Source organism: Plecotus auritus (assembly GCF_963455305.1).
Source record: "Plecotus auritus genome assembly, chromosome: 7".
NCBI classification, from domain to species: Eukaryota; Metazoa; Chordata; class Mammalia; order Chiroptera; family Vespertilionidae; genus Plecotus; species Plecotus auritus.
The window spans coordinates 47,485,392-47,505,971 of record NC_137774.1 but is presented as its reverse complement, the minus strand read 5'-3'; the positions used below and the strand labels follow the sequence as shown (position 1 = coordinate 47,505,971).

General features: G+C 44.0%; 1 protein-coding gene across 1 annotated transcript; it reads right to left on the bottom strand.

Moving 5' to 3' along the window:
- Window positions 1–6,768: 6,768 nt before the first annotated feature.
- LOC308252608 (uncharacterized protein) lies at window positions 6,769–14,298 on the bottom strand (the record flags this gene model as incomplete). The annotated part of the gene is made up of 4 exons (XM_080677390.1): window positions 6,769–7,693; window positions 12,191–12,294; window positions 12,617–12,922; window positions 14,260–14,298. 4 exons carry the CDS (start codon window positions 14,296–14,298, stop codon window positions 7,657–7,659), a joined length of 486 nt encoding a protein of 161 aa, XP_080533516.1. The 3' UTR covers window positions 6,769–7,656.
- Window positions 14,299–20,580: the final 6,282 nt, after the last annotated feature.

Sequence of the window (20,580 nt, the reverse complement as noted above, 5' to 3'; positions counted from 1 at the left end):
ACTGGAGCGATAGGATGGCAGGGTCAAAGCTCTCAACCATTCCCTTAGAGCCCCCTGGGAGCTCTCAGACAGTCCCAGGCCCAGCCTCACCCAAGACCAGTGATCAGAACCTCAGGTGATACAGTCCCCCCCGCTGACCTGCCCCACCTGCCAGGAATCAGTAGTTTGTAAACCAACTCAGATGAAAAATGTGCAGCCAAGAATGGGAACCCCGGCACCAGTGGGCTTGGGCTCCTACCCAGCAACACTGCTACCTGCCACCTACAGGCTGGAGCCAGTACTGCTGTCCACTGGCAAGATGGAGGGGGACAGGGGCAGGGACAGGGGGCTGGCAGGGGGGGAGCTGCACACGGACAGGGAAGACTTTAAGTCTTTCTGCCCACAAATGATTCTCCTGAATGAACTCCCCAATGACCTCCAGTCTAAGCCCTTCCAAAGACGCCCACCTCCACAGGCCACCATTTTCATGGCGGGGGTGGGGGGGTGGGGGTACCGCCCCACTGGCTGGCTAGCCAGATGCTTTGACCTGCACCTGACACCTGCCTTGAGAACTCCGCTCCCTGGGCCCTGGGGCTGCACATGAGGCACACAGAGAATACACCCACTCTCCTGGGTCCTCAGCGGCATGAAACAGTTGCCATGCCCTATGAATCCTGTCTCTCCGGTGAAAGAGCCCAGTTGCTGTTCCCAGACCTGTTTCCTGGTTGTCCTCTTGGGGACATGTTCAATGGGTGATACCCTTCATCATGGGAGACACCCAGAATTTAGTCTAAATTTTAAAATATAGAGATAAGCCATCAATATTCATTCTTAAAATATATGTGTAGCTCAGTTGATGTGGCTCAATGGTTGAGCATCGACCCATGAATCAGGAGATCACAGTTTGATTCCCTATCAGGGCATGTGCCCCAGATGTGGGCTTGATCCCCAGTAGGGGACATACAGGAGGCAACCGATTGATTATTCTCTCTCATCACTGATGATTCTATCGCTCTCTCCCTCTCCCTTTCTCTTTCTGAAATCAATAAAAATAATTAAAAATATATATGCATATATACTGTATTTGTAAAACATACATTAGAAGTGTCCCTGCCCCCTTCACTCCCCTCTAAGTCCCACTGTCTGGGGGTGGGTGGGCACCGTTGTGAGCAGGTTACTTGCACCCAGACTGAATGTCATATTCTTGCAGCAAGAGTGAGACTTCCTCTCTGAGTCTCAGTTTTGTCATCTGTAACCGTAAACAATTATAGCGCCTTTTCCAGAGATTAACAGTATGACACAAAGAAAGGGCCAATCACAATGCCTGTCACATTTTAAGGGTTTGCTAAGTGCTAGGTCTTAAATGCTAACTGAATTGTCTCAGGCAGAACCAGACAGAAGCATAAAGTACATCAATTTTTATGATTATTATACTCGCATCACATACGTATTGGGCTCATGTAGATCAGTAAAATTAGTCCCAAAGCTAATGAGGGCATGTGCTAAGTTGTAAGTTAAAAAGTCTCCAGCAGGAATCCTAAGCCAATATGCAGTTGATGGAACTCACCACCAGAGGGCAGTGCGGGGTCACCTATGGAGGGACTGCATCTGTCAAAGGCAGGGCCATCAAGTGCAGCTGCTGTGGAGGCTGCCACAACTCTGGTCACCCTGTGTTGAGCCTGGGGTATCCTGCCTGCTGGTCCACCCGAGTCTGAGCTCAGCAGAGTGCCAGGGAGCAGGCCAGCATCTCTGGGGCCCATCTGCAGGGTAGGGCCACCTCAGTGTTTTCACGCTGGGCTTCTGCCCTCATTTCCCCCCGCAGGGCTTATCTGGGGCTTCTCTGGCTCACCTGCCCCCTGGGCAGATCAACCCTAAATTACAGTATTTCCCACCTGGCTGAGCCCAGGTGTCTTTCTCAGCATCTCATGCCAGACAGTCGCTACCAACTGCTCAGACTTGGCACCAGACCCGGTCCCGCAGCAGCAGGTATTTTCTGAGGGTCTGCTGTGTGCTGGGCACTCTTCTGCTGGCAGCCTGTACCTGCCCAGCCAGGCCCAGCAAAGGGTTTCCCGACACAGACTGGGTTTTCTGGGGTCTCACAAGTCAGAGCTGCTCTCAGCAAGGTCCCCCAAACTGTTGGGCTTATCCTGACATGAGGGTGGGAGGAGAGCCCTGAAATCTTCAATCTCCATGACACACCCTGGTCAGACCCTGCCATGCTCCTCCAGACAACTTCAGAATGGTGACACCTCACTCCCTGTGGAACGGGCTCAACTGCAAACAGCCCTGGGAAGGTCTGTCCCAGACCCGAGGCAGGGCCCCCAGCCAGCCTCTCCCTTCACCTCATTCCCACCAAAAGGTAAATAAAATACTTACAGAGACTCTACTTCCAGGACAGTTCAGACATCAAGTGTCCTCTTCCTGCCAAACACAGAAAATGCTCTTGGACTTGGCAGACATGTGCCCTGTTGACTTAAGGGCTGCCATGCCCCTTGCCTGGAGGTTGGCATTTGAGAATATTTTGAGTATGCATCTCTTCAAAGGAAATAAGAAAAAATAATTTTATAAAAAATAATTTTTTACAATGCAATTTCAGAGAAAGGGAAGTCAATAACATCCTTGACATGAGAGCAACAGAATATTTTGAGAAAGGGGAGAGCAAGCATACAGAATCAGAGGGTTTTTAATGCTGCTTAGACCACAGAGCTCAACAAGTGCTTGTGGGGGATTTCTCTCTCAGCTGCAATGGTCACATGAGATGCTCAAGGCAGCAGCGAGAGAAGGGAGGGTTCCAGTCCCTTTGATCATTTCAGGAGCATGAGAGAAACACACCAGAGGTTCAGAGTTGACTTCCATTATGAGCCTCGGTCAAGAGAAGACATGAGACTGCAGGCCTGACCTAGATGATGTACTAATGGTTCAACTTTGCAAGGTGGGAGGACCAGGAAAGGAATGACAGATAGAAGGAGAGTCAAGGGTTGTAAGATGAGGTGTTCAGGAAGCTGCCTCACGGCCTGAGCGGCGAAGCGCTGATGGGCCACGGAATCTAGAGACAAGCAGCCACCCTGCCTGAGTGTTTCTTGAGGTCATCATGCGCATACTCACAGTAATAAGTCCAAATGATCAAGGAAAGGGAACATACGCTTTACTCTGTTTAAGAGGATAGGAACAATAGCTCATATGTTATATAATTCTGTATGTGTGAAAAGTCCAGAATAGGCAAATCCACAGAGACAGAAATAGATTCATGGAGTGACTGCTTAATGGGAGTTTCTTTTTGGGGTGTTGAAATGTCTAATATTAGATTGTGGTGATATTTACACATCTCTGTGAATATATTAAGTACTACTAAACTTTTAATAGGTGAGTGTTATGTGAAACATATCACGACAAAGCTATAAAAAAAAGAAGATAGGAAGGTATGTAATACAACTTCCAAACTTCAACAATTTAAAGGGGTTAGACTCATTTACCTGGACAATTCAGAGCGTGAAAATTTCATTCTCAGGCAGTGCTAGAAAAATGAGGTGTTCCTAAATAACCAACAGAGTGGGATTCAGTAAAGAGATTAGAGAAAGAAAGTACAAAATATACCCTCAATTCACGACAATTACAGACTCAGACCACATGATCATTCAGACATAATCTCTTATTTAATGGCTGAAGAAGCAATCTAAAATAGCACAATCTAAAATTTGTAAAAATTATCTCTCCTACCCCAGTTAATTAGTTTCTTTTCCTAAAGAAATCAATTTCCAGTTTCTTGTATAACCTTCCATAAATGTTCTATTTGTGTGCAAGTATACACACACACACACACACACACACACACACACTCACTCACTCACTTGCCCTTGGTTCAATTATAACAGCAATTTTCAACTGGTGTGCTGCAAGAATTTTGAAAAAAAAAAAAAGCAATATGTGACGATTTAGTCAGGGGCACTGACCTCTTTTCCCTTAGATGGTCAAGTTAAAAAAATGACAATAGCCAACACAACAATAGCCATCTGGTGTGAATGAATCAAAATTATACCCCCCTTTTTTTGTCAGATATGCAAAAAATATATAATAAGCCAAGGACTCAGGGGCAGAATTTTAGTAGTTTATGTGTGCCATGAGATGAAAAAGGTTGAAAATTGCTGAATTAAACTAAAAGTGTAGGAGAAAAGACATAAATTAATCTTAAGGAAGAGCTTCCTTAATGTGAGAGCAAGTCCTTGGAGTAACATTAGAGTAACTTCCTCTTATTTAAGCACACTCACTAAAATACAGGAGGCAGCCTATGGTGGGGCCTCACACATTCCTGCCTAAAATAGGGAACTGCCCACCGATTGGCACCTGAGTGACTCTCAGTGATGCTCACATAGCTCATCAAATCAGTGGCTACAAAGACTTAGAAACATACCCACAGCTCAGTTTGAACCTGCAGCAGCACATTCCATTCTTTTTTTTTTTTTAGAAAAACACTAGCGAGAGAGATCCAAGATGGCGGCGTAGGTAAACACCTAAACTACTGCCTCGCACAACAGTTTCAAAACTACAACTAAAAGACAAAACGTCTATCACCCAGAACCACGGGAAAGCTGGCTGAGTGGAAGTTCTACAACTAGAAGGAAAGAGCAAACAGCATTGAGGGGTGCGCAAGCGCTGAAAAGCTGAGGTACGGAGACGCAGGAATAGGGCTGGCGACAGGTGACTGGGAGCGCTGCTGATTTCAACCTGAAGGGAGATAAGCTCCCGATTACTCCGAACTCCAGTTTCTGGGAGACGCGGGGGACCCAAACTCCTACAGGGAGAAGCTGGACTGTCTGCCGTGGGGTCGGAAAGTGAGGGAGGCTTGCTTGCAGGGCTGCGCCCAGGAACAATTGTTTATTGTGCTGGGGCGCCAGACACGGGGACAAGGTTGGAGACACAGAGCCCGCTTACTGGCAGCCATCACTGTTTGCCACGCCCTAGCCTAGTCACGCCCTGAGACCACGCCCTGAGACCCCGCCCTGCACAATCTAGAACCCACCCAAGCTCCAAGCAGCGGCTTTAGCATATGAATGGCCTGCCCTATTGCAGTTTAACCTAGCAAACTTGCAGCCCAGGTCAGACAGCTCCAAAACCTCCAAACCCCAAGCAAAGAGGAGAAAACTGTAGTTCTTGCTGTAGCTCCTGCTGGGTGGCCTCAGACAGTAGCTGACCAGCACCCCATTGGAGATCCAGAAGCCAGTGTACCTAGTGGTCAGTGTGAGACACCAGATTTCAACTCCTCACATCCATAAGTGACACATTCAAGAGGCAGACTCAGTGAGCACCAAAGCCCCACTGAAACAAGTCCTACACCATAAGCGTGTCTCCAGTGCAGCAGTTCTTCCATTATAGACACAGCGGGTCCTCACAGCCAATTGGCCTGGAGGTCAATTCCTTCCAGTGTACCAACAGCAATCAAGGCTTAACTACACCAAGACTTTGCACTCAGCCCACAAAGGGGTGTACCAAAGGCGTCCACCTCAGGTGATTGGGGAGGCTGAGCTACTGGCCCCTATAGGTCACCTACCACACTAAGCCACACCATCAACACAAGGAAGCAGCAAAATGCAGAGACAAAGAAACATGTCACGAATGAGAGAAATGGAGGAAAGCAAACTAATGGACAACATAGAGTTCAGAACCACATTTATAAGGTTACTCAAGAATCTTCTAAAAACCGCCGAGAAACTTGATGAGACCTCCGAGGAGCTTAGTGAGACCTTCAAGGACCTTAATGAGAATGCCAAAAAAATGGAAAAGGACCAGTCAGAAATTAAGCATACACTCTCTGAAATAAAGAATATACAGAAACTCAACTGTAGATCAACGTATCCCAAGAATCAAACGAAAGATCTGAAATATGAGGAAACAAAAAACACCCAACCAGAAAAACAAAAAGAAAAAATCCAAAAATATGAAGATAGTGTAAGGAGCCTCTGGGACAACTTTAAGCGTACCAACATCCGAATTTTTGGGGTGCCAGAAGAAGAGAGAGAGCAAAATATTGAAAACCTATTAGAAGAAATAATGACAGAAAACTTTCCCAACCTGGTGAAAGAAATAGACTTACAAGTTCAGGAAGCACACAGAACCCCATACAAGAGGAATCCAAAGAGGACCACACCAAGACACATCATAATTAAAATGCCAAGGGCAAAAGACAAAGAGAATCTTGAAAGCAGCAAGAGAAAAACGGTTAGTTACCTACAAGGGAGCACCCATACGACTGTCAGCTGATTTCTCGGCAGAAACTATGCAGGCCAGAAGGGAGTGGCAAGAAATATTCAAAGTGATGAACAGCAAGAACCTACAACCAAGATTACTCTACCCAGCAAAGCTATTCAGAGTTGAAGGTCAGATAAAGAGCTTCACAGACAAGAAAAGCTAAAGGAGTTCATCACCACCAAACCAGGATTACATGAAATGCTGAAGGGTTTTCTTTAAGAAGAGGAAGAAGAAGAAAAAGGTATAGATAAAAATTATGAACAACAAAATGACATCAAATACATACCTACCAACAAGTGAATCTAAAAATCAAGTGAATAAAAAATCTGAAGAACAGAATGGACTGGTGAATATAATAGAATCAGGGACATAGAAAGGGAGTGGACTGACAATTCTCAGGGGGGAGGGAGGGTGAGGGGTGTGGAAAGAGACTGGACAAAAATCTTACACCTATGGATGAAGACAGTGGCGGGGGGTAAGGGCATGGGGTGGGGTGGGGAATCAGGTGGAGGGGAGCTATGGGGGAAAAAAAAGAGGAACACCTGTAATAATCTGAACAATAAAGATTTATTAAAAAAAAAAAAGAAAAAAGAAAAACACTAGCATCTGTGCAACACAAATCCATCTCTGTTCTCTGGCCTTGGGCTTCTGTGCAGGCTCACTAATTATACTGGGTGGGAGATGGTGGTGGCACGTAGGACTGTGGCTGAGACACAGGGATGGAAGCTGCATTTGCAGGAGTAAAATGAAGCATTGGCATCTGCACAGGGGAGGTGGCTAGTTCTGTATATTGAGGCTGCGTGCTATCAGGAAAATCCCAGGAAACATGGTTATTGGGTACATTGGCAGGGAAAAGATGATGCAATCATGAGTTTCAGCACAAAAATTGGCTTCTAATCAAAGATAACATGAAACATTGGCCAAGTGGATAATATGCAGCTTAACACAGTAACGAGGCTATTACCTTAAAATATAATATCAAAATGTGAGAAATACAGTCCAGGTTGCAAAGCCCCCTGGAAGATTCTTTACCCTCCAAGGTATTTTTAGTCATGGTAACTGTAGATGGTGGACAAAAAGCCCTCAAATACAGTGGCTCTCAAAGCACAGGGTCAGCAGATGCCATGTCTGTCAGTCCAGCCTGTAAGAAGGACGGGATCAGCTGTGACAGGACAGCTCTCCAGAAGTCACCCATTTTGTACAGTGACTTGGAGTGACCTCGCTGAGGATATTAAAGTGCCTGTCCCATATGTCATTAGCAAGTAGCCTAACTCAACACAAAGTAACCCAGCAGTTAGGGAACAGTGTGTTGTGGTAACAGGTGTAAGTGGCCCACTGGTGATCTGCACAGTACTTGAAGGGGGAAGTTGGAGAGTGAGAATCTCCCAATCTGCTGCTGGATGATTGATCCTGGCCCTTGAGGTAAAGATAGACTCAAAGAGTTGGACACAGGCCATTGGAGCAGAAGACCCTAAGAGAAATAGAACATAAGAACATTCAGCTTTTGTTTTGTGCTCACCAAGGATCCTGCTGATCCCATTCACCAAGAAGACACTACACCAGGGCAAAGACTGGGTCCATTTCTCAGATTCACAATAGTTCCTTTTAGAAATGAATAAACTAAAATTCAGCTTTAAAAAAATCAGCCTTTTGTGAGTTTGGTTACTAACTTCTGACCACTCGATTAACCCTGGATATCCTGATAAAACCATGCCATGAACTTTAGTGTATAATTCTTTCACTCAACATTTCTTCAGTACCTACCCTATACCACACACTGTATAGTAACTGGAAAAACCCAGAGAAGGCCAATGAGCCTACAGAAGTGATGGCAGAGGCCATTGTTCCTTTTCTGAACTTTCCCCACAGCACCTGCAGGCAGGCACAACATATGAGTCTCCATCAATCTGGTGATTCTCTGAGACCCTGCCCCACCCAACTTATGGGGCCATGTAAGCTGTTTCCAGTAGCTTTTTCATATGAATGGCATGTCTTGACTCATGCTTCAGCTTTCCTAAAATCTCTCAAACAAGCAGCATCTGGCCTTGGTGTGCCATGTAGACCTCACTAAATGGTCCTAGGCCTGTCACTAGCAGCAGCTAGCCTTGGTTCACAATTTAGCCTATCCTAGGCACCTCTAAGCCCAGCACAAGTCACAGCCATCTGCAGATCACTTTGTATCTCATGTCAGATAGAACACAGGTAGTAACTGACCTTGGTCTGCACCTGCTGGGAGACCCCAGAGCCAGTGCACCAGGTAGACAGCTTCAGACCATGCTTATACACCACCCAACCACCTTCACAAGTGGCACACTCAAGGATCAGATTCAGTGGGAACCAGAGCCCTGCTGAAGTGAGTCTTGCTCCATGGACTGGGCTCCTGCATGGTTAATCCTCCACGGTGGTTGCAGCCAGTCCTCCCAGCCAAATGGCTTGCGGGTAAATCCCTCCCATTGATGTGCCAACAGCAATCAAGTATCAACTACAACAGGAGGCTATGCACAGCCCACATGATTTGGGGAGGGGGGTGTGCACCTGGAGTATCCAGCTTGGGTGAATGGGGAGGTTGTGCCACTGGACACTACAGAACACCTACTACATCAGGCCACTCTACCAAGTCTGGGAGATGTAGAAGTTCTACTTAAAACATAGAAACAAATACAGGGAGACACCCAAAATGAGGACACAAAGAAACATATCCTAAATGAAAGAAGAGAACAAAACTCCAGAAAAAGAACTAAATAAAATGGAGATAAGCAATCTCCTAGATGCAGAGTTCAAAACACTGGCTATAAGGTTGCTCAGTTACTAGTAACTTAGGGGAAGAGTAGATGAACTTAGTGAGAAATTCAACATAGAGATAGAAAACATAAAAAAGAACCAGTCAGAAATGAAGACTACATTAACTGAAATGAAGAATACATTATAGGGAATCAATAGTGGAGTAGATGAAGCTGAAAGTCAAATCATAGATTTGAAAGATAAAGAAAACACCCAATTAGAACAGCAAAAAGAAAAAAATTAGGTTAGTATAAGGATCCTCTGGAACAACGTCAAGTGTACCAATATTTGCATCATGGGGATGCCAGAAGGAGAAGAGAGAGGGCAAGGAATTGAGAACCTATGTAAAAAAATAATGATGGAAAACTTTCTTAATCTAGTGAAGGAAATACACATATAAGTTCAGGAAGCGCAGAGAGTCCCAAACAAGATGAATGCAAAGAGGCCCACATCAAAACACATCATAATTAAAATGCAAAAGAGAGAATGTTAAAAGCAACAAAAAGCAATTAGTTACCTACAAGGGAGCTCCCATAAGACTGACAGCTAATTTCTCAACAGAAACTTTGCAGGCCAGAAAGGATTAGCATGAAATATTCAAAGTGATGAAAAACAAGGACCTATAGCCAAAATTACTCTAACCAGAAAAGCTATCATTTAGAATCCAAGGACTGATAAATAGCTTTCCAGACAAGAAAAAGTTAAAGGAATTCATCACCACCAAACCAGTATTACAGTAAACATTAAAGGGTCTTCTTTAAGAAAAAGAAGGTTTAAAAAATCCTATATAATAAAAAGCTAATATGCAAATTGTCCCCTCAACTGGGAGCTAGACTTGTAGTTTGACCAGGGGGTGGGGCCAGCCTGCCACCTGCCCGTGGCCCCTCCCCCCAGCCAGCTCAGCCCAATCACCAGATTGGGGCAGGCCAGCCGGACCCCACCTGTGCACGACACGAATTTGTGCACCAGGCCTCTAGTATGAATAATAAAATGGCAATAAATACATATCTATCAACAATTGAATCTAAAACACAAACTAAATAAATAAACAGCAAAACAAAAATAGACTCATCGATACAGAGAACATTTTGATGGTTGCCACATGGGAGGAGATGGAGGGTTGAAGGGGATGAAGGGACTAAGAAGTACAAATTGGTAGTTACAGAATAGTCACAGGAACAACATAGGGAAGATAGTCAATAATCCTATATAATAAAGAGCTAATATGCTAATTAGACCAAACAGCAGAACAACCATCCAGACAACCTTCTGGATAAAGCTGGGACTGTGAGGGCTGAGGCAGCTGGGGCTGCGAGGGCCAAGCCCCTTGCACAAATTTCGTGCATTGGGCCTCTAGAGTTGTAATAACTATGTATGGTGTCAGATGGGTGCTGGATTTATTGGGATGATCACTTGGTAGTTTCTATAATTTCTCATTACTGAGTTCTACACCTGAAGCTAATATAATATTGTATGTTAACTGTAATGGAAAAACAAAAAACATTATCCTATATAATAAAAGCCTAATATGCTAAGTGTCCAGTCGTCTGGTCAGCCATTCAACCAATCAAAGTGTAATATGCTAATGATATGCTAAGGCTGCTCAACCTCTCACTATGATGTGCACTTACCAGCAGGGGGCAGACGCTCTGACTGGTGGATTAGCTTGCTGCTGGGGTCCAGCTGATCAAGACTGAGCGAAATGGGCCGGACATGCCCTGGACCCCTCCTACAGTCCCTCCCTGGCTGGCCAACCTCCCACATCCCTCCCCAGCCCCAATTGTGCACCGATGGGGTCCCTTGACCTGGCCTGCACCCTCTCACAATCTGGGACCTCTCAGAAGATGTTGGAGAGCCGGTTTCAGCCCGATCCTGCAGGCCAGGGCCAAGGGACTCACTGGTGCATGAATTCGTGCACCAGTCCTCTAGTATATATATATAAGGGCCTATATAGTTCATACGGAGGAACAAATGCAAAACTCAACTTTTGACAGGTGACTGACACATGTAAAACTGGCAGAAAGGATTGCTAAAAAGTTAAGAAAATAATGGTCAATTGAAATTTTATAAAATTTAAATAGTAGTGAATTAAAAGTGTCTCACTTAATGAAACAACTTTGCTTTTTAAAAACACATGGCTCTGGTGAATATAATAGAATCAGGGGCATAGAAAGGGAGTGGACTGATAATTCTCAGGGGGAAAGGGGTATGGGGGGTTCAGGAAGAGAATGGACAAAAATCATACACCTATGGATGAGGACAGTGGGGGGGAGGTAAGGGCAGAAGGTGGGGTGGGAAATGGGTGGAGGGGAGCTATGGGGGGAAAAAGGAGAAATAATTGTAATAATATGAATAAAGATTTATTTAAAAAAAAACACATGGCAAATTCTTTTTTCTTAATTTCTTTTTTTCTTGAATTTACTTTTAAAATGACAGCAGTAATATACAGTCATTTTAATCAGTCAAGCAATATAGAGACAGTTAAAAAAGCTCCCTCTCTTGTTGCAATGACACCTTCATCCCACAAATTAACCAAGATTAACAATTTGATATGTATCCCTTCACCCCTTTCTCTTTAAAATATTGTTTTGTGAACTTTTTCAAACCATTTTAATTTTTAGAATTGAAAATAAGTTATTTTTATTATTATCAAAGTAATCCATAATCATTTTAGAAAAATACAGAGAATGCAAATGAGCACAAGCGAGGTGAAATAAGAACACTTAAATGGCTGTGTATTTTCATTCACTGTTTGAGAGCACTTCATATATATTTAATCCTGAATCAAAGCTTTAGGACAAATGCCACTTGCCAGATGCAGATGGCTGGCTTCCTTTACAATGGTAGTTTGTGTGAGAGGACCACCCTACTGATCCTGGGGGAGTCAGACAGATGGCTCCACTTCAGGCAAGTGTAATCTGAGTTGGTAAATCACCAATCGTACCCTGAAGTCCAAGGAAGGGTGTCACCCTTATCCCCCAAGTGCAGCAGGGATCATGGTCAGGGACAGGATGCTCCCGTTCCATCCCACCAGGCTTGACAGCTGTGGCCATTGCATCCTGCTTCACTCCTTCCTCACTCCCCCCAACCTCTTGTCATTGTCCTTTCTCCTCTGTCCTTCTCTCCACCACCTCCCTTGCCCCACTCCTTTCCTTTCTCCAACTGGCAAAGTGTCCATGTCACTCACCTCTTAAGTAACTGGAGCTCTTCAGCTGTTTGTATCCCTGTTTGGAAGGACATCTCAGTGTTTTCCGGGGCTCCTGGGACAGCCAACCTCCCACAAGGCCTCATCTGTCAAAGCAGGGGGCTGACTTAGATTTCCTTACAAGAATTTTGCAAGAGCAATTAAAATCTTATCTTAGGTGCTTAAAAAAATTGCCCAGGCCCTTTCTGAGACCTATATTTTAAAATAAAACTTTTGCCTTTCATAGTTTGGGGGCCCCATTATGGAGCACTGGAGGATGTGTGTGGGGGAAAACTGCAAAGAAAAGGATTCAAAGTCAGAGTTATCTCTCCAGGAAGAGGAAAGCCCAGAGACAGATGTAGGATGGTAGAAGCAGATTTAGGAAAGAGGGGAAGATCATGGCCATTTTAGGCAAGAATTATCACTAACCTCTACCTGTGAAGAAATTGGGGGTGGGAATTGCCTGGGTGAGCTGATGGCCCTTTCTTTCTCTTTCTTTCTCTGTTTCTCTTTCTTTCTTTCTTTTTTTCTTTCCTCTTTCCCTCCCTCCCATTTCTTCTTCTTCTTCTTCTTCTTCTTCTTCTTCTTCTTCTTCTTCTTCTTCTTCTTCTTCTTCTTCTTCTTCTTCTTCTTCTCCTTCTCCTTCTCCTTCTCCTTCTCCTTCTCCTTCTCCTTCTCCTTCTTCTTATTCTCCTCTTTCTCTCTCTCTCTCTCTCCCTCTCTCTCTCTCTTCCCCTCTCAAGTTCTAGTCAATCTTAATTACTCTTCTCCAAACAGATTATTTGAAAACAGGCTAGCATCACCAGCCTTGACCCAAATTATTTGGATAGGCTTCCCCAGGACAATTGCTGGTATAAAAAGCCAACAACTCCCATAGAAGGTACAACACCAGGAGAGAACACTAATGTAAACTATAGAATTTGAGTGATGATGATGTGTCAGTGTAGGTTCATTGATGTAACAAATGTACCACTTTGGTGGGGAATGTTGATAGTGGGGAGGCTGTGTTTGTATGTGGGGGGTGGTATGTATATGAGAACTCTCTGTTTAATTTTCCTGTAAACCTAAAGCTTCTCTAAATAAAGTCTACTAAAAAATTTAAAGACAACAATTACTGCCAGGAGGTAGAAACACACCCTGTACCCACCTGTATACTTAGCTATTAAACACTCAAAGACAAAGGGAAAAGGGGGAAAGAAACAAGGACTTTAAAGACAGTCCCCAAGGTCTAATATCAGCAGGCACCAAGTAATCATGTGGGGACAAGGAGCCTTGGGCAGGGGACACATTCCCTTGCTTGGTGCCAGGAACCTTTGGCATTATCATTTTACACAGGGAGATGCAAGAATGTCTTCATAATCCAAGGCTTGGACTCCCGCTCCTTAATCCCCAGGGGGAAAGAAATCTGAGGACAGAATGAGCCTGCTGGGCACATCCTTCTGACGTTACAAGTCTGGCTGAGAGATGGGGTCAAAGCTGTAAATCCCATCAAGGCTGTTTTCAGAAACCCAGTGATGGGGTCACCTGACCTCAATTGACCTACCTGACCCTGACAAAGGAAACATTATTATCAGTCATATTATTCTTCAGTTATTCATAAGGTATTATTAATAATCATGTATTATTATGAACTCAACATTTGTTGACTACTCACTGTATGCCAGTCAGCATTTGTTGAGTGTGTAACATATTCTCTTATTTGTTCCTATCTTCCTGGCTAAGAAGTTGCTACCCCTCTCTAGTTCACAAATAAGGAAACCAAGGTTTAGGGAGAGTTAATAGTTTTCTAAAATCATAATTATAGTAGGTTTTGGAGCCAAGAAAAAAACTCACACTCTTACCACCTCAATCCTGATCTCTGGGTCTCAATAATAGAACAGGCATAAGGATGAGCAGGAGGGCCCACTGGGTTTTGCTAGTGGTGTGTCTGTTTCAAAGTGTCCAGAACTGGAATAATTGCAGACCCTTTGTCCTTCGCCTCTATGTAGCCCTCCAGATTATTCTGTGCTTACTCTCCCTGCCATACCCCATACGACAGCCACCCCGGACAATGTCCTTTTCTCCAGACTTACCAAGCTTTCCTGTATCTCCACTTGGTATATGTTGTTCATGTGGTCTCACATGCTAGGAATGTGCTTTCTCTGTTCTCTAACTGGCAAAGGTACCTTTCAAGAAAAATTTCCAATGTTGTCCCCTCATCAGAGAAGCCTTCCTAGTCTTTCCTCTCCCCACTGTGTTTTCACCACATTGCTTCAGACTGTCAAACCTAGCCCCTAGCACATTCCTCTTTTTTTTAACTTTAATAAATCTTTATTGTTCAGATTATTACAGATGTTTCTCTTTTTTTCCCCCATAGCTCCCCTCCACCTGATTCCCCACCCCACCCCATGCCCTTACTCCCCACCACTGTCTTCATCCATATGTGTAAGATTTTTGTCCAGCCTCTTCCCGCACCCCTCACACCCTCTTCCCCCTGAGAATTGTCAGTCCACTCCCTTTCTATGCCCCTGATTCTATTATACTCATCAGTTTATTCTGTTAATCAGATTTTTTATTCACTTGATTTTTAGATTCACTTGTTGATAGTCATGTATTTGTTGTCATTTTGTTGTTCATAATTTTTATCTTTACCTTTTTCTTCTTCTTCCTCTTCTTAAAGAATACCCTTCAGCATTTCATATAATCCTGGTTTGGTGGTGATGAACTCCTTTAGCTTTTTTTCTTGTCTGTGAAGCTCTTTATCTGACCTTCAATTCTAAATGATAGGTTTGCTGGGTAGAGTAACCTTGGTTGTATGTCCTTGCTGTTCATCACTTTGAATATTTCTTGCCACTCCTTTCTGGCCTGCATCATTTCTGTTGAGAAATCAGCTGACAGTCATATGGGTACTCCCTTGTAGGTAACTAACTGTTTTTCTCTTGCTGCTTTCAAGATTCTCTCTTTGTCTTTTGCCCTTGGCATTTTAATTATGATGTGTCTTGGTGTGGTCCTCTTTGGATTCCTCTTGTTTGGGGTTCTCTGTGCTTCCTGGACTTGTAAGTCTATTTCCTTCACCAGGTAGGGAAAGTTTTCTGTCATTATTTCTTCTAATAGGTTTTCAATATTTTGCTCTCTTTCTTCTTCTGGCACCCCAATAATTCGGATGTTGGTACACTTAAAGTTGTCCCAGAGGCTCCTTACACTATCTTCATATTTTTGCATTCTTTTTTCTTTTCTTTTTTTTTTTTTTTTTCTGGTTGGGTGTTTTTTTGTTTCCTCATATTTCAAATCTTTGGTTTGATTCTTGGGGTCCTTTGGTCTACTGTTGGATTTCTGTATATTCTTTATTTCAGACAGTGTATGCTTAATTTCTGACTGGTCCTTTTCCATTTTTTTGGCATTCTCAATAAGATCCTTAAAGGTCTCACTAAGTTCCTCAGAGGTTTTTAGAAGATTCTTGAATAACCTTATAACTGTGTTTTTGAACTCTATGTCCAGTAGTTTGCTTTCCTCCATTTCTTTCATTCATGACATGTTTCTTTGTCTCCGCATTTTGGCTGATTCCCTGTGTTAATGGGGTGGTTTTCTGTAGTAGGTGACCTATAGGGCCCAGTGGTTCAGCCTCCCCTATCAACTGAGGTGGACACTCTTGGTGCACCCCTTTGTGGGCTGAGTGCAAAGTCTTGTTGTAGTTAAGCCTTGATTGCTGTTGGTACACTGGGAGGAACTGACCTCCAGGCCAATTGGCTGTGAGGACCCGCTGTGTCTATAATGGAAGAACTGCTGTGCTGGAGACACCCTTATGGAGCAGGACTTGTTTCAGTGGGAGCTTTGGTGCTCACTGAGTCTGCCTCTTGAATGTGTCACTTATGGATGTGAGGAGTTGAAATCTGGTGTCATCTCACACTGACCACTAGGTACAATGGCTTCTGGATCTCCAATGAGGTGCAGGTCAGCTACTGTCTGAGGCCACCCAGCAGGAGCTACAGCAAGATCTGCAGATTTCTCTTCTTTGCTTGGGGTTTTGAGGTTTTGGAACTGTCTGACCAGAGCTGCAGTTTGTTAGGTTAAGCTGTGATAAGGCAGGCCATTTATATGCAAAAGCCACTGCCCAGAGCTTGGATGGGTTTGTAAATTGGGCGGGGCAGGGTCTCAGGGAATCACTAGGCCAGGGCATGGCAAACAGTGATGGCTGCCAGTCAGCCGTCTCTGCATCTCTGAGTTTTTGCGTCTCCGAGTTTCTGCGTCTCCGCGTCCCGGGCCCCAGCGCAGTAAACAATGAGTCCTGCGTGCACTTCTGCAAGAAAGCCACCCTCACTTTCCAACGCGATGGCAGACAGTCCAGCTTCTCCCCGTAGGAGTCTGGGTTCCCAGAGTCTCTCCAGAAAGTGGAGTTCAGAGTAATTGGGAGCCGGTGTCTCCCTTTGGGTTGAAAAAAACAGTGCACCCAGTTGCCAGCTGCCAGCCCGATTCACGCGCCTCTGTACCTCAGCTTTTCTGCACTTGTGCACATCTCAATGCTCTTTTCTCTTTCCTTCTAGTTGTAGAACTTCTACTCATCCAGCTTTCCCATGGTTCTGGGTGATAGATGTTTTGTCTTTTAGTTGTAGTTTTGGTGTGGTTGTGAGAGGCCGCACGTACAGGTGTATCCCTTATGCCGCCATCTTGGTTTTCCAGATCTCAGGTTTCGCACATTGCTCTTTATCATTTATGTTCATGCCCGTCTGTCCTTCTTGCTAGATTCTGGGGGAGATAACAGTTGTCCATCTCTTGCCTTATCTTACTCATCTCTATGGTAAGTACAAGTACTATTGTACTAAATGCATACTGGGTGCTCAAAGTATCTGCTGCATGAGTGAGTGCATAAAGTGAGTTTAATTGGAAAGTATATCTAGGACTTTAGAGATTATTGCTTTGCATTTGTATTTGCAGATCCTAAGGCTCAAAATTATTGACTCAAAGTCACATTACTTGAATAATAAAAGAATTAAAAGCAAAAGCTAAATTAGAACCAGTGAGCAAGCCCTGGCTGTAGTTTGTATCCTCATAGCTGTGAATTTTGTTCTTATGAAAAGTAGTTCCAGATGGAAAGAATATTCTGGAAATGGGACTTATCTGATGACAGGTCTAAAGGGAAGATGCTTTATTCAGAAGCATTCAAGGAGACTTTCCTCATCTATTGACTTCTAAGAGCCAGACATGCCTTCCTGGGACCTCCTGAGAAAGCAGGGACATTGCTTCTTTTGGAAATAAGTAGAAACTAACTAGAAATGTTTTATTATAATTGTGTGGCAAATCATAGCCCTTCATGATGTGCCCTTGTGCTGCTAAGTGGGTCTTTCCAGTTTGTTCCAAACTGGGTTCTACATCGATCAGAGAGACCACCGAGTGTGCTGACACCAAGGCACAATGGTTGCCTGGCCTGGAAGCCACCTGGACTATTGGTTTCGGGATGGCAGAGGCCTTCTGATGTCAGAGGCTGGACAGTGTTTTGAACTTGTGCAGCAGGGATTACTTAGAGAGTTCAGCTGCCAAACTGGCCCCAAATTCAAAGGGCAAAGGGGTGTGTCGAATGATTAGATCCAGAATTGATATGTGTCAGTGTCTAAGTTCAAACTGTACCCCAGGCCCTCTCAGAGAGTAATTGTGAGCTGGTGAATGGGGCTAAGCCAGGAGTTTTGGGCCCTGCCATTTCATCCTCTGTCTCTTCTTCCCACCATCATCAGCTTTATAGTATTACTATGCCCACAATATTAAATTCTGGCTACTATACTAGGTTATGGTTGGACTTGATATTTCAAGTTGAGAGGTGAAAACAACTAGGTTATGTGCTATGAAATACTCAACCAAGATAAACCTATTGCTATGGGTTTATCTTGGCTCCTGAATCACATGGCAGGTCATTAGAGTAGGGATGGCCTCTGTGCATCCAGCTCAAGCCTGGACTGCCATTAGCAGTGGGAGCAGCAGCCGAGTGGGCTTTGGAAACAGGCTGAGCACTTTTCCTAGGAAGTATCACTCCTAAAGCACCCACTTTTTATTGCTTAGAAAAACTTGACCCTTTGCTAGGGTGAACATTACGTCTTGGTTTCACTGGAAAAAGATCATCAGGGTGCTTCATCTGTTTCCTAGTTGAATGAGTGGCCACTATCTCTACTATTTTAATCCTCCATAGGGATACGTGAAAGAAATAGAACACTCTCATAATAAATTTCAAAAATGTTTAGAGTAAGAGCATTTGAGACCTTACTCCCCGACATATGTCATCAGTTTGGCTCAAATAAACTAAACTCTAATTAAAAAAAAGTTTTTTTTAAATGTTAAGAGTAGTTTATGTTTCTTAAGAGTTCCACCGAAAGCTGAAATAGGCCCATAGTTTCAATATTGTTGTCTGAGACCAAGGTTTTATGGAGGCTCATTATTTTAACAAAGCTTTTGATTATACTCTTTATTCTATACCGATCTTGCCACATTATTGCTTCTATGAATGGGCAGTCTCCTTGACACACTACAAACACCACTTCACCAGGGATTACTTTGAATGATTGTGGCACTACCTACTCCATGAGAGAATGCAAGAGAAGGGCCAGGCAGGGGCCCTAGATTATTCCTCCAACAATAAACTCAGCAACAGGGAAGGTAAAACAGCATCCTGCTAACTCCACGGAATGCTTTATCCACATTCCTAAAGCTTGAAAGAGGTGCCAGCTCTGCAATCCTGCAGTGGTGAGGCCAGGGACTGACCAGACTGCATTCCCACGGCTTCTCAGGTGGAATTTAATGTACAGCGACTCTGGTTCGCCCTTGCTGAGCCACACACTAGGAATTGCCTGAATTTATTGAGTAGCTTCCAAAAGTTTCAAACATTTCGTATATGAGGTCTCACTCTTGTATATAATGTTACTCCAAAAAAGAATGAGTGTGCTTTTCTTACTTCACTGAATGGAGGGTAACAGAGATTGGAAGGGTGCTGGCTCAGCACAGACTAACATGTAGGAAATGAAGGAGTTCTTTTGTCCATTCTGGCTCTCCTGCAAAATTGCTGTCAGACCAGAGACAAGTCATTCAGTTACTCAATGAGCATCTATCCATTCATTCATCAATTTGAGTGTCTAGTACGTGCCAGTTAATGGACTAGTCATGGGAAGCAGATAGTCATAAATCTCTTATTATGTGCTAGCTGCTGAGGGGGAAATATAGTCATCTTTTAAAAATGCTTTTTTAAGAGGAAACCTATGATAACCCACATGCCATGCTTCAGGGTCTTTGTTTTTGCTATTCCTTCTGTCTAGTGCTCTTTTTCTATTTGTGCCTGGCTAATACCTCCTATCATACAGATTTCAATTCTAATGCGTTCTCCTCACAGAAACCTTCCCTGAGCATCTTACTTAATGTTACCCTTCTCCTTGTCAGTCACTTTATCACATCCCCTTGCCTCATTTTCTTCACTCTTGAAATTATTGCATGTCTCTGTGTACTCCTTCATTCTATTTCACACATGTGAATATAAGCTCCGTATCTCCAGAACCTGAAGAGTGCCTGGCATATAGAAAGTGCTCACATACATTTGCTGAGAGCAGGTATGATAGAACATTCCACAGAGAAGCACCTCATAAGTAGATGAGAGAAAGTGTCCTATACACTCAAGGGGAATGAGTATGGTCAACTGGGTTGATCAGCAAATGCTACCTAAAGAAATGGAGATTGGAATCTGGATCACGATGAGCAATGACCAGCTCTGTGACTGGGCCATATGAGGGTGAGTCAAAAGAGCATGAGCAAAAGGCTCAGAGCAAGAAGGGGCTTTTAGAGTGGTGGCCCCAAGTTCATGCAAGCAAGCAGTCCGTCTAAAGCAGTGGTCGGCAAACTCATTAGTCAACAGAGCCAAATATCAACAGTACAACGATTGAAATTTCTTTTGAGAGCCAAATTTTTTAAACTTAAACTTCTTCTAATGCCACTTCTTCAAAATAGACTTGCCCAGGCTGTGGTATTTTGTGGAAGAGCCACACTCAAGGGGCCAAAGAGCCGCATGTGGCTCGCGAGCCGCAGTTTGCCGACCACGGGTCTAAAGGACAGGCTGGACTCGCCCACAGAGATGCTTCACATCCAGCTGCAGAAAACAGTCTTCATGAGGCAAAAGAATCAAGAACATTCAGGTGCATCCCATTGAACAACACCCATAGGTGTTTGTTGTCGTTGTTTTAAAGGAATCACCACCCACATTCTGTAGAAGATGCCATACAGCATTCAGACATATCGTTTCCTACTTACAATGTAACTAAATCAGTGGGAAGCTAGAGAAAGGATGAATAAATCCACTCCCAGCTAACTTCTCCAGACAGGGCTCTCCCTACCCCACCAAGGTGTGAGGACAGTGGGAGCTGGGAGGGCCCAGGGAGCTGTAGGAAGTG